This window comes from Anas acuta, chromosome 14 (assembly GCF_963932015.1).
Source record: "Anas acuta chromosome 14, bAnaAcu1.1, whole genome shotgun sequence".
Taxonomy (NCBI): domain Eukaryota; kingdom Metazoa; phylum Chordata; class Aves; order Anseriformes; family Anatidae; genus Anas; species Anas acuta.
In genome coordinates, this window is record NC_088992.1 from 19,879,801 (window position 1) to 19,895,129 (window position 15,329).

Genomic DNA, 15,329 nt, shown 5'->3' on the forward strand with positions numbered 1-15,329 from the left:
GATGAGATGGATACTGAGGTTGCATCAGACAGTACACTCTGTAGCAGCAAATTAGGCAAGACAGTGCAACCAAAGTGGGAGGTTTCCTCATACCAGCGTCAAGGAAGATGCATGTTCCATCAAGCTGCAGTTTTATAGTTTCAAGTAGTCCTCTGAAGTCTTGTTTGCTAAATCTATTCAGATTAGGAGTATCTTCTTGATTGTTTGGGGATTTGTTCTTGCTGCCTAGAGTAGAAATCATCAACATCAGCCAACAACATTTCATGAATATTCTCCATGAATTCATTCATTTACATTCTAAGACAGGCTCTTGGGCTTTCCAGAACCAAAATTCCACTGACAGCCCACAGCAGCCGAATCCAGACCAACCAATTTAAACCATAGCTTGTCTTTTGTTAACTGCACCTTATAGGAACACACATATTGCCAAAGCAAAAAATAAATAAATAAAATATGCAGGCCTCCATCCCAGACCAGATCTTCAACTATCCTGTTCTTCCCCTATCTTAATGTGGAACTTCAATTCAGTGGCATCTTTTTTTTTTTTTTTTTTTTTTTTTTTCACTCCAGAAGTGATGAGAAATTAACCATTTATTCATTATCTGCATTCTTCATTTACTGACAAGATGGTCAGTATCCCTCTTGCTCTCCACACAGAAGCATGAGTTAGCATGGCCCAAGGTCTATTTGACATACTACAACCTTTTTTGAAAGGATATTCAGTCCCTCTGTTTTACTGAATTTAGCATATATGACCCTAACTCCTGCGTGGCATAAAAGCCCCAAGCTGTCTTGCAATGTAGGAAAGGTGATCACTGAAATATTGTGAATTGTAGCAGTGCACAGGGATCTTTCATAACTGTGACAATTTGCACAGCTACACTCCAAATCACTAAGCAGAAGGCAGTTCTGGACAGATGGGTTCAAACAGAAATATGGTCTCAAAACATGATTTTTTCTTTGAACTTTAAGAAAAGACTCAGATCTGAGTTTTCCATTGTGCCACTACCGTTTGCTTGTATTATAAAAGCAACAGAGTTATGCCTGTTGTCAGTATCACACTGGTATGTTGGATTTGTTTAAAGAATTTGTTTTGTTCAACAAAGAAAAAGATGGGCAGGCAGAGGGACCTTCTCCCTTTCACCATGACAGCAAATTTGCCAGTAACTCAGCTGGATGCACAATGCCTGTGAACTCATCACTTCTCTTCGCAAGGCCATTGAATACAGTATTTTTGCTCCTTTCTTCACATCACATTGTTTCTGAGCACCAGACTGGTGGAACTTTAAAGGCAGAAGAACACTGAAAGGCTAGGAAATCCTCTGGGCTGTGTGTGAAGGTGAGTGTGGGTATTCACACAAAAGACACAATTTCCAGTCACAACTGCTCCCACAAGGCAGTTTGAAAGGATTCAGTGCATGGCCATGTTAACCAGCATCTCCTCTGCCCCCAGCTAGTGACACAGGTCTCAAAATTTTCAGGAGAATAGGAGTTCAGCATTTCAGCTACACTGGTATGAATCTTTTGGAATACTCCCAGTAGAATTATTATTGTTATTATTATTATTATTATATTTTTGCATGGGAATTATGTTCAGCTCTAAAAGTCAATATGGCAATAACATATCAGCAATAAGTAACCACCTTAATGAGTCACACCTTGAACTCGCTAATGGAGATGGAACAGTTAATTAGGCAAGGGGATTAGCCAAAGAACAATTCATCTCCTTTATCAACACAATCCATGCTGTGACTCTCATCTTTGCCCTGTACGTCTGACCTTCATACTGTGCAAAAGACATTCTTGGTGACACTACCCATGGGCAACACCTTCTTCTAATTACCTTCTACAAGGGGGATTTCATCATCAGGGTTCCTGCTCTGTGTGTGTGTATATATATATGTATCTGCACACACAGATGCGTGAATGCGCATTTAAGCTAAGTGTTCTGGAACCAACCTTGGAACACAGGTTGGCTGTGAAACAGGTCAAGAAACTATGTCTGCCATGAAGATAACAGGCACTTTTGTGCTCCTCACCCTGGCAGTTCTTTGCTTAGCAAGTGAGTAGCCCTTTTTTATTTCCTAATACATTATAGTTCTAATGTTTGAGTACTTCAGACTTCTCAGTGTACTAGGATAGGTAGCAGTGGTTGCTGGGCTGGGGTGGCAGAAAGTAAATGAAATTTTATGCTTGTGCATTCATTAGTAAGCACTATTTCACCAGCTTTACAGTTGCCAACTTGGGCAGATGAAATTTATTCCCTGATGGTGGTGTGGATCAGAGCTGCCTTCTGCACTGTAACTAAAGAGCGAACTGCAAAGTCTAGACTGCAAAGCAGTTTTTTTACCAACTCATTTCATTCTTTGATCTGAGTGCATTGCTCGGAGCTGATGAGATCCTTATCCTGCCAAACTGAGCAAGCAGGAGATAGTTGATTATGCGCTAGCCATAAAAGATGCTGTGAATAACCTCCTTTATGATGCTAATTTGTCAGGATGGAGATCACTTTGAGGCGCAAGTTGCTCTATGGTAAAATATGGAGCTTGGAGGAATTTCTTGAGTAATTTACTTGTAATTCACTTGGTAATTTATTTAATTTTTAGAGCAAAAAAAAACTTTCAGAAAAAAAAAGTACATTTAGACTAACTGAACGTGGGGAGTGCAAGTCTTCTCCGCTATTAGTATAGTGTGGTCCGATAGCTACATGAATGTTAAGTAAAATACAATGAAATTACTAAAACAAAACTGAAGTTATGAAACGTAACCCTTTTCCATTTTGAATGGCTCAGAAAATTTTGCTTTGAAAATCATCTCAAAATCAAAATTTTTATGAAAAATTATAATTTCCATGATATAATATGCTTTTGATGAAAAGTAGTCTTTCAAACAGTTTTATTCATTGCAATGGCAAAACAAATAAACAAACAAATATTGCTTTCATCAAAATTCCAGCAAATCCATTCCTTGGATGTTCTAGCTTATCTTCTCTGCTTTAAAACTATATGGATCAATCCTTTTTGAGCCAGATCTTTTTCACTTTAACTCCCAAATGCATAGTGGGTACAAAAGATTACCAGGGAGGAAAAAAAAATAAAATCTTAATGTTTTTGTGGACATAGGTTAAATCTGATCTGATTCCAGAATCATGAAAATTCAGTAAAGCTTCTGGTGACATTGACCAAAACTTGACACAGTGAATAATTTATGCTAGTTTTCTTTACTTTGGGTGACTGTATTTGATCAGAAGATGTAAAGAGCTCTACAGAAATGAATTTTAGTGCAAAGCTGAATGTCAGCTGAATCCTGATTCAAACCAGCTGTACTTAATCAGAAAAATAAGAGCTAGAGCTGTATTGCCTTTTATATTACACTGCATTTTCTTCCTCCTCTTTCTGTACAAAAAACTGCTGTCTGATAACTTCTATCCCTTTGAAGCCACAGAATGACAATTACAGGACAGGAGAAGAATGAAATAAATTCCTAAGGAAAGTAATGAATGTGTCACCATAGTGGAAACATGCCAATGTTACTTGTTTACTTTCTGGGAGGTGTAATTATCATTGAATAGCTGTTTAGAAGGAACTTTTTGAAGCCCCACCTGAGATCAGGGCTCCATTATATTAGATGTCATGTATATACAAAACAGGAGCCAATCCTTCTCCGAACAGTTTGGATTCCATATTGATTGGCAAGAGAAAACAATTTTTAAAGTGGTACTATGATCCAAATTTCGTTATCATCAAAATCTATATATTTAGCATTAAATTTTAATGAAGATATTATTCTCGTTATAGACAGATTAAAGTATAAAAGGACAGCATGACTTGCTTACAGCCACATATGAATTTTTTGGTAGACCTGGAAATTAAAACTCACTCATGCCCAACCAATTCATACTGAAGAAGATGGGCCATTTAACGTAATATTGACTCCTGGGTCTTTAATCTTTCACTGATGAAAAAGGGAACAATAGGCTCCATTCCCTCTGACGACAAAGGCTGTTCTAGCTGCTGACACAGATTTCTAAGATAAACAATGCAGTAAGACCCGCTTGTTTAATAAGTCCTGACACAGGTATCTTATTCGACACTGAAAAAATATGTCACTATTTACTTTCAAGAAGGTAAGAGACTTGGTGTTGCTGGAAGGGCTGGTGCTGATGAAACCAGCCTAGTTGCAAACTGAATATTTACAACAGTGCATTTTATTTTATCTTTTGTGATTCTGTTTATATTGTAGATGCTGCCAAAGAGGATGCGGTAAGTCATTTTCTCCTTTATTTCTTGACAAAAATACATAGCTTGTAACAACAGTGCACAGAGATTGATGAGGTCAGAGAAAACATACTAAGCATTAATTAATTGCAGCCAAAGTAAAAAAGAAATCCCTGAGGTTGAGATATGTGGTTTCCAGATAGTTGCCCTGACACCTTCCAGATGTTTGTTTGTATAATGCAGTCTGGGCAAGAGAATGGGTAAGGCAAAATTATAAGCCAGAAAAATCAAGATTTTTAAAAAAATATTTATCTGATGACATTATAAGGCTTGCTTGGTGACTTTCAGATCCTAAATCATACACCTAAAGATTTTAATTTATCCCTGACTGATGGAGCATCCATTCTGGTGTCATCCTCTGAAATAAATGAGCCACTAAGTAATAGAAGTCCATGCTGAGGTGACCAGAGACAATTCCTTGAGGGGTCCAGTGGAGAGCAGCAGTGTGTGGAAATCCGTGCGTGAACAGACACAGAGCATGGCCCAAAACTAGCAAAACATACACAGCATTTAGTGCTTGAACCTACACAGCCATACACTCTTTTCCAGGAAGAGACTGTTCCACTCTCCCGTTTTATGAACCATTACATGTATATACGAGGCAAATTCACCCAGTTTCTAGCTTTTTTTATTAGTTAGTGTTTGACCAATTTTAAACTGAGAGGTACAGCTACAGAGATTCTCACCCATGCCATTGCCTCAGCTGGGTTGTGTTGTGGAATCGGCTGTGTCAGGTCTCTGACCTGCCTTTGTGATTGGGGTTAGGTGTGCTGCCTCCTGCTTTCCAGCCCAGTGTTTGAAATGCTTTGGAGAAAAGATAAATGATCAAATGAAGGAAAAATCTAGGTTGACTAATATGCCAAATGCTTTTCTTATGGGACACTGGGTTTGAGCCTGTAATACCTAAAAGAGTGATTGGTTAATGACCCATTTGCCAGAGGAGCTAACTCAACCTGCCAGTCTTCACTGCAACCATGGCACAGGTTGCTGGAGGAGCTGCCCACACACAGTTCCTCATTCATCACTCTCATGCAGACCATGGACAAACACCAGTGTAAAAATAATCACATAATCTGCAATAAATTCCAGGTTTTGGTTGAAGTAAACTCCTCCTTTTCACTAGGAGGTAGAATGAAGGGGATAAACAATCAGGCCATAACAAGAGAACAGCAAAGCTAGGTTCTGTTTTAAATACTTACAACTTACTTTTGATAAATCTTTAGGAAGGACAAGTTTCAATCGTAGTTTCCCTGCAAAGACTAATGTTTCAAATTCTCACTAGACTGGCAGTAAAAAGAGCTGAGCCAATTTTAGTTACAGCAGCACACAAGAGAGAGGTGATTTCCAAGGCAATGAAATACAGGCTTTCAAGGACAACAAATAGCACATTGAATAGAATACATGAACTGCACAAGGAGCTCTTTGTTTGTCAAATACCAGGAATTACATTCATTTGACAGAAGAAGATTGAGCTCCAGAAACAGGACAGGAGTCCTTTTAGTCATGTATTTTATTAGTTTGTACTCTCATTTTCACATACAAGTCAGTAATAAATATGATCTCACTAAGAGCCTTTCAAAAATTTGTTTTTACACTAATACTTACCCAGGGCTTTACCTAATTCTGCCTGGCCAGGTCTCTTCACCAGTGTAAAAAATGTCATAAGTTGCTGTTTGTGGAATAAAGAGAAAGAAACCATTAACATGCTTTAAAAAACAAAAACCAAACAAACAAACAAACAAAAAAAATAACACAGGAATTTACTAACATTTGCAACCACGTAGAAAAATATAGTAAGACTCAACTTTTTGTAGATGAAAAACAGGCTGTATTTTTTCCAGTGATTACATCTTTATTTAGACAGACAGCAAAATCCCCAAAGGTGCTCAATATCTGACATTGGTAGCATCACACACATCTGTCAGAAGAAACATTCTTTTTTTTGAGGATTAAGCTCAGCAAGCATAGACTGTAGAGGACACCTGACCGTGCTTCTCTACAGCAGCTGACAACCTTATCATAGATCAAAAAAAAAAATCATACATACCCATTATTTTTGTAGGTGAATAGAGAATGTGAGAAAAATGTATTCCATCTTTTAAAAAATGATACCTTATTTGCAGGTAGACTGCAGTGAATACAAGAGGTTAGAGAGAGGAAGACCTATTTATTGTGAAAAACTCTACCAACCTTTTTGTGGCTCTGATGGGAAAACATATAACAACAAATGTTCCTTCTGCAAGGCTGTCTTGTAAGTAACATACTAAGTAATGACTCCTGAATAAGCTAAATTCTGAGATTAGCTGAGTTCTCTGGTATTTCCACTCCACCTAAATGCTGTCATTCTGTTCAGGATTTCAATTACTCTGCATCTTTGCTTAAGAGGCTCCATTCCTTTGCCTCTTTCCTCATCTTTATAGATTAATTGCTTCTCCCACCAACAAGAGTCAACTGATCTAAACAGATGACCTTGGTATTTGTGTGAGCAACACAAATATTCCTATTCTAGCAGAAACTGGAGGTTGGACGATAAAAGAGTTGATTGAGCCACACGTGGCTAACAAGGCATCTGGGCCAAATCAAGTCATACAAGAATTCAAAAGTTGTATTGGACATATCAGAAACTTTTCTCGCTTTTTATCTATATAACATAATTTTTAAAATAAAGTGTTTTACAAATCAGTGCCTTCTTGTCTGCTGCAAACTTTTATAGCATCTTATTTGTTAGCATTTTGTTGGCTGAGGACTTTGCAGAGGTTTTAGTTCATAACATTAAGTTTACTATCTACAATGTCTATGGCCTTTCTTTTGCAGGAGAAGTAGAGGTGCCTTACATATGAAGCAAGAAGGTGCATGCTGAATGAATTCTGTGGGACAGAGAAGAATGCTGAGAACAGCTTTTCACTGCCTTATCATGATTTCTTAATTTAATTTCATTCACCCTGCCTGTCCTAATGATGGCAAACAAAGCTCAAAGTAGACTTTTCAGCTGTGCACTGTCATTTGTGTTTCCCTCTGATCCAGAGTGCTGGGATTGACAGTTCTGTCCTCCAGTTCAGGATTCTCATGAGCATTCCTGTTTCTCTAACAAATTGGTTTTCACATGAGCACTTCATTATATGTTTGTCTCCATAGTGAAAATTAAACCTTCTTACATTGCCACTTGATTTTAGTACAGGCATTGCCTCAGCTCTCCTCGTCAGTGAAGTGTTTTCACTCATTTACCCAGAAACTTCTGCACACACTTCTTTTCAAAGGCCTCAGCTTTCCTGGGAAGTGTTTGTACTCTTTCTGTTTTGTAGTTAAATTTTAAATTCTCATTTTTCTTTTAACTTTGTACAATTCTGATTCATTTATGTTTAGCTTCTTAGTTTGCATGTTTATTACAATAAATGTAGACTCTTTTTATTTTTTGTCCGTGGCAACCTTTATAAAGAATAAATATATTTTATCCGTTATTTATAAAGGAGATGTTTCCCAAGTCAGAGAAAATAATTATAGAGCTGAAGCCAGGGACAGTGTTGGCAGAGCTAAAAAAGCCCAAGTACAGAAGACAAAAGTTGTAATACTAGCAATATGCACTAGATGGCCCCATGACATTGGAATTTACCCTGCAATCTGGCTTTTTTTTTTTTTTTTTTTCCCCTCCAATGAAACAAATCCCCAAATCTGTAAAACAGGATAAGCCTCATAGCAGTGTCTCTGTTAAATCCTGTCATATAAATGTAACCATTAATGATTCTTTTAATTTCTGATAAATTGGCTGCTTTCAGACCTGGAGAAATTTCTGTTCTGCTATTACATCCTTATCATTGTTGTTAAACTGGTTTATGTCTTTTACACTTGAATAGACAGTCAAGGGAACATATTTTCCAGAATTAAAGTTTATAAGTGACTGACCTTGCTGGGATTACACCTGAAGAAAATTTTGGCACTGGAATGTGGGTATCAGTTAGGTTGAAGTAAGACTCATACTTCAGAAGAATGGAAAATGAGAAAGGAAACTTATGCTCTTGCCTTTGAAGGCAAGATACCCAAAAGCCTAGCCATTCCACTGCTGGCTGAATATCACTGTAGTGATATTCAGCCAGCTGAATATCACTACAGGCTGGTTGAGTTCTGTAATAGAAGGATCAAGAGGATTTGTTGGTCCATTGGGTCTGTTATTTCTCTTGGCAGACCTGAGGACATTGTTCTCATTCTTTATACAGGAGAAGAGGATTTTGGACTTCTGCAATCCTGATAATGACCAAATAAACAGTATTTCACAGGCTACTTCTCTACCAAAGAGTTAACAGTGCCAGAACACAACTGTGAGCATTGAAACTCCATCATCTTTCTTTACTTTGAAGTTGTTAGCATAGCCCTGGCATGGTTCTGTCTTGGATCAAAATTCTTCCCAACAGTTCTCAGGCATGTCTTGGGAGGCTGAGGGTCATTCCCAGACAGGAAACTGGATGAAGTTTTGGAAACTAAAAGTGATTTCATACTATAGATGTGCCTGGACTCAACTAGCTGGCCTCTGCATGAGAGAGGCTCTGTTTAATTTGCTATTACACACAGATGTAAGCCTAGTCTTTAGTTTGATTTATAACATGAATTGGTTGAACCATTTTTAAAGCAAATGACTGTTAAACTCAGTAAATAGATGCAAACCCTCTGGTATGTGATGTCGATTGTGCTGATTCTAGCTACTAAACAAACTACAAAAGTCAAAGTGGATTTGAAATTCAACATTTCTTTTTCATCCTGACTTTGGTTCTCTAACAACTGAAAAAAAAAAAATACCTCACACAAAACAACCTGTAGGATAAAGAGGGTCTTAATCTCAAAGAATACAAAATGTCTTCTCTTTCATGTACATGTATACCTGCTGCCTTTCGCATACTTGGTGGACAATTTGGAGGAGACCTTTCAAACTCAGAGAACTCAGAACACAAAATATTAACAGTATCTTATTGGGAAGGGAGGTTTAGAGTTCAAGGATAGTAAAAGTTGTGCTCTCTTGATCACCTTGGCTGGGAAAATCTAGTAAAAAGATAAAACTGAAAACAACGGAAAATGAAAGGAAAAAATAAGAAGAAATGCTAAAGTAAATATTTCTAGAAAGATGGAGTGCTATATTCCAACCAAACATAAAAAATAACAACTCTGCATTTTTATGTCAAATACGACTAAAAAATGAGTGAATTTAACAAGAGAATTCTTTTTTTTCTGACTGCATTTCCTTTAAGCATTGCATTTCTTGATAGCAATAACTGCTGAATGCTATGTAAACCCTGGCCAGCCAGATTTCTTAACATTATTAAATGCTATTCCTGTTCACCGCTGCGTCCCATGAAACCATAGAACAAGACTGAGGTTTATTCCCCACTGCAGGAGGCTTTAGAGTCCTTTCTAAAGGACAGCGGTGCTCATAGTACATTAAAAATCTCCTTATCACTGGAGAATTCAGTGGCCACTGAAACTGATGGGGGGTTAACTATGACCTTGGTTTTAACTCATTTTTCAGAAAGGAGAAATTTGGCATGTTATTTTCTAAGTGATGCACAAGCAGGAGATACTCATTTTGATGTCCCATTAAGGTTATCAGTTTAGAACAGCATTCTTAGCCAAGGGCCAGTATAAAATTGGAAACAAACATTCAGACTAATGAAGATGGATGAAAGGTTTCTGCACAGACTATGGCCCTCTTCTCTTTGAAACTGAAGTCAAGATTAATTAGCAACTTCATGTGTCAAAGGATGGACTACTGTGATGAATGCTGGATCACACAAATTGCTTATGTGAGGAACAGAAAGCTCCTAGAATGAGGGCTGTGGTGACTCTTTTCATGGTACCTCCCACACTGTGGTTCTGCTTGGTGTATTTTTCTCAATAAACTAAGACTTTATGTGTAGTATGGGTAGGGAGAAAAATGGTGGAGGGGCTCATCTCCAGAGGTAAGCATTAGGTGCAGGAACAGAAAATCATGGATTTTTTTAGTTGTTTATAGTGTGGGCTCTCCCCCCCCCCCCCCCCCCCAAAAAAAAAAGACAGACACATTACCTACCATTGAAATATTTTCTGAACATCTTTGAGAATCTAGTGAAGTTGCCATGTCTTGAAGTTGCAGATATCTGACAAGAAAAATACTGTAATAAAAATTCTTCACTGAGCCACTGGACTATTCAGATACTCTTAAAGCATTTTTTCAATCCTCTTTGGCCAGATTACTCACATTAGTACCTCCAGCATTAACTAGATATGCTACTGGTAAAGAGATAAATTTTAAATTTGTTCTAAGGTAAAGAGAAACTGTTGGTTAGAGCCACAGGTGTCCATGACTTCTGGAGGAACAGCAAGATTAAGGGCTGTGTGCATGGACCAGTGGAAGAAGCTAGTCAGATAGCCCTGCCTGGTATTTTTTTGAGTAGGACATGCACAAGGCATGAACATGTAGGCAGATAGTGAAACTAAAGATGAACCAGTTGCAGGAAAAAAAAATCTGCCAGCAAGAAATATCAGTTTTCATCAGACGGAGTTGTTTCCTGTTAAAAGAGGTAAGATGAGAAAGGTAAGGAACCTAATTCTTTTCATACTGAATGACAGGAATTAATGGAGGATGGTGACAGGAAATTCTTCTGCCTATCCTTGTACACAGATTAAAGTCAGCACTATTATGCATTCTGTTTAACTGCAGGCCCCAGCAATTAGGCTGTAAGAACACAAATCAATGAGGTAAAATTTTTTCAAAGTTCAAAGGCTTCTGGATCTGCACAGTTAACCTAAAAGTCTCTAAGAACAGGGCATGACAATGTCTTGAGTGAGAAAGATTAAGTTGGGAAAACAAAGTCAAACTCTGATGTTTCATCACAACATCAAAAAATCCAGCAGACAATTTTGGGGATATTTCCCAATATCCCCAAGTATATATCCCAATAATATATTAAATATTATATTAATATTTTATAAAAATATTAATTAATAAATATCCCAAGTCTTCTGGCTTGGCCTGTTACATCCAAAGTGGATATTCACACCACCTGCTTTCGTATATTTAGATATTTAAGCACTAGTGTGTGTGAATCAAACCTAAGATAATTAAGTTTCCTATGGAGCCATTGGACATCCACAGGGGTGATTGAGAGCCCTGTAAGTCTAAGTCTAAGCCTAAAATAGACAGTATATACATCCATCACAGATGCCAGACTCCTGGGACTCTAATTCTTTTCTCATCATTTCTGACATAAAAGAGTAGTAGAAAGTAGCTGGAGAGCAATACTCTCCAACATGGTATGCTTGTGCTATTTTTCTGCCCATGCTAGCATCATGTGATGGTCTACAGCTACAGAGAATGCTGAGAACCACACCAGCTTTTGCCACATACCAGAGCAAAGAATATGATTTGCATGTTGCTGTAAATGACATCTGAAAAAAAATGCTGAAGTAGCCAGACAATCTGGACAATCAAGTTTGTGCAATGTAGCAATGACATAGAAATATGGGGAAGGAAAAATATATGTAGCTTGAGTGAGCTGATGAAACACACTCAGATCCTGCTTACTAGAAAATAAAATAGAGAGAGCCAGATACTGGCATAGAATGGAAAAATAGAGCAGATCTCCTTGCACTGATAGAGGACTAGAGTTTTCAAAACTCTACTCCGAAAAAAACCTGATGTGTCATTGAGGTATCTATCTATCCATCTATCTATCTGTCTATCTATCTATCTATCTATCTATCTATAAATGTATGTGTGTATGGAGAAGGAAGAGTCTTCATGGTATGGTCTTCTGATGCACTTTTTAACTTTTAAGAGAAGACATAATGAAATACAGGCCTGAAAATCAGATGGCTTGGATTCCTGAAAAAGAGAATAACAGTGCTATAATAAAACTACTTCACCTGTCCATAAAGGGCAAACTTTATTTTCTAATGTTGCTGTTACTGTCATTGTTCTTGCACACAAGTACAGAGGAGGAAGAGCACTGGTGCTCTACGTGCTCAGTATAAGTGATGAGCCCCGTCCCAGGTATCTTAGAGATTGACCTGGAAGGCAAACTGCTGAGGTGGAATATTGTCACTTCAATCAAAGCATCATAGATACCAGAACCATATGGCTGTGCCAGAACCAAACTCCTACACTACCAATTACCTTCTTAAAGACATCGAGGGCAACATGAAAAATTGCCAGCTGTACTGGCAATTGCAACTGTAGTTGCTATTGCATAAAGCATTCTTTAGATCATACCAGAATTCCATGTCTCTGAACAGAAGATAATACCAGATGACTGAACGGTGAAGTATAATGGAATATAGTTCACATTCAACTGACCTCATTACAGTTGTATCAGTGTCTGGTCAGCCTGGAGAGCTGGATTCTAACCCTGCCCTAAAAACAGTGTGATACTGCTCAGGCTGTTTACAATAAACAGCTCAAAGTTTATCTCATGCCTGTTTAGTGTATCCAGTTATTACAATTATTCAGTATTTCTCAATCTTTTAATAATATTAAGTATTTGGGAAAAACAAAAACAACAGCAACAGCAACAAAAACAAAAACAAGCCCTCATTGTCTCAAATACAGACTATATAATCATAAGACATTTTCAACTATTTCATCTTAATATAGTAAGATCTTACTACATAAGGCTCTGTAATGTGTAGTTGCAGAGAGAACTGGTAAATAAAATGTCGTCACCAAAACACCTATGAAGTTCTTACCACTTAGCAAAATTCTAGCATTCTTTATTTCAGCCATATGTCACGAGATATCTTAAAAGCTTGTTTTTTCAATTTCCATGCTTTAAATTCCAGATTCTGGATCAAAAGAAGTGGAGGAGGAAAAGTTCTGTATGCTAGAGAATTAGACATTGCAGATAATTTTATTTCAAGATTATCACAGACCATTCTATTGTTATATGTTAATGTCATGTAAAACTCCCCATTTTAGTGCAGGAAGTCATACTTATTTGAAATCTTCTATTAATGTAGTTGATTTTCACCACAGAAATTTGTGTTAATATATGCTATGTATCTGAATTATTGTCCTATACTCTTGTTGGAGGAGGAAAAGAACCTGACAAGTGAGGAACTAACTTTTTTTTTCTCCTTGGAAAAAATGGTTGTAGGATTCTACATACTCACTTAAAAGAGACAGAATCCTTTTTTGAGTTTAACAAGCCACATAGAGAAAAACATGTATCTGTCAGGAAAAATAAAACAAGAAGTCATGATAATGATCAAGAAATGTGAGACACATTTTTCCAATTCTGTGGGACATGAGCTGTGTTAAACTATTGAGATGTGAGCAAACATATGTAGATACACATTTAAAATCTGAAAAACTGAGAAGAAATAAGACCTTTAATTTCCCTTGTTTATTAGACTTCAAAATTCCAGTACAAGTTGGACAGAGGAACCAGTAATTATGAAGCTGTCCTCCTGTTAGGCCTACATCAGCTACAAGCATGAGAAGTCTTGTGTCCCATGCCTAAAGGTTAATGTCTCTTCAAAGAACAGCAGACTCTCTTGAAAGAGAAGTATGTCACATACATCTTCTGCTAACTTGGCCATGTTGTGACCATGCTCCTTCAGACCTCCCAGAAGCAGCACCTGAGGGTAGAGAAGTGCCATGTGGGCACGGGGAAGGCTGTTTTTCCATCCATGCCACTGAGCTGCCATCTTCTGGGAGAAGCACAGCACATCCATTGATGCTGTCCTCCTACCTGTAAACCTATACCCTTTCTGAGCACAGCTGAAAAGAAGATGATTGCATGCAACACAGAGCATAACAAAAGACGGACAGATTTGTTTCTGCTGCTGTATTCTCTCAGATTCTCCACCCTGCAGCTGGTTTCTGCTCCTGCATTGGACAAGCCCACCACTGCAAGGGCTGGAGCTGCACTTACATTCATAGACTTATGTGCAACTTCACAGGAGGGCTTGAGGATGTTGTTAGGGAGGGACTCACACCCTTCCTAACAGGGGAATGACAAAACTTGGGAGTTCCCTCCCTATTCCCAAGAAGTAATGAATGGGGCTCATCCTGGCCCCAGCCCTTACCTATCTCTCACAACAGCCAGTAATGTATATGAATTTCTAAGCAATGCCTCCATGTTTTCAAGCAACCAAAGCACATTAATAGCTATTTAGAACATGTTCACTGGGTAGTTGAATGGCCTCTTTCTCATGAGAGGAAATCATAACAGCTTTAATCAATCAGAGCAACAGAAGACAGCTCTGGGTGACTTATAGTCAGGGAAGATGAGACAATTCCACTCAGTGCAATCAAAATGCCTTGGTAGCATATGATCTGGCAGGACTTCCAATTTATGAAATTGTAAATACAATTCATTATTCAAATACCACTAGAGAGGTACTTTCTCTTGTTAATGAACTTAACTTTCTTCAATTGGATATCTACAGCACGAATTTTGTCTTACAGACTATATTTTTTTCCATAAATCCTTCCATAATTAAAGAACATGAGAAATGATTTCATTAATTTGTAAACCTCATTACTGCCAAGACCACTATGGCTTGAATAACTTTAAACCATTGCAAACAGGTATGTAATTATCCATGTTGAGACCACCTTCCCTGAAGGGAGAAGACATGTAATCCCAGAATCTTCTATATGTAAATTACGTCTCATGGACAAATACATGACCAGTGCAGATATGAACTGTAATGACGTGGGTACAGGTAGTAGGGTGGTATTTCAATTAAACAGGCCAACAAAGGCAAGTATTAGTAATAAGTAGTAAATATATATATTTTACAGTATCAGTGCAACATTAATGCCAAAGATTTTGTAAAATGTTCTTTAGCTTTTTCAGGATGAAAAGGGGTATGTACATGCCTTCACAAAATAGAAGTTATTCTTTCAAACATTGATTGAATATTCTTAAGTGAAGAAGACAGGAAAATGTGTGGGGAAGGTATTTAAACCTTGGTGAAAACATTACTGACACATAAGAGAGACCTGCTATGTCAGAATCCTTTTTCCCCAGCAAGTAACAGCTGTGGGGAGAGGAGCAAAACGCTTACTGCTGACTTGGTGATGCG

The 15,329-nt window shown here is 37.7% G+C and overlaps 1 protein-coding gene across 1 annotated transcript; it reads left to right on the plus strand.

Annotated features, from left to right (window-relative positions):
• Nucleotides 1–1,752: 1,752 nt before the first annotated feature.
• On the plus strand, nt 1,753–8,269 carry SPINK9 (serine peptidase inhibitor Kazal type 9). Its single transcript, XM_068698393.1, has 4 exons — nt 1,753–2,062; nt 4,243–4,262; nt 6,401–6,528; nt 7,092–8,269. Exons 1-4 carry the CDS (start codon nt 1,999–2,001, stop codon nt 7,135–7,137), a joined length of 258 nt encoding a protein of 85 aa, XP_068554494.1. The 5' UTR covers nt 1,753–1,998; the 3' UTR covers nt 7,138–8,269.
• The last annotated feature ends 7,060 nt before the right edge of the window (nt 8,270–15,329 follow it).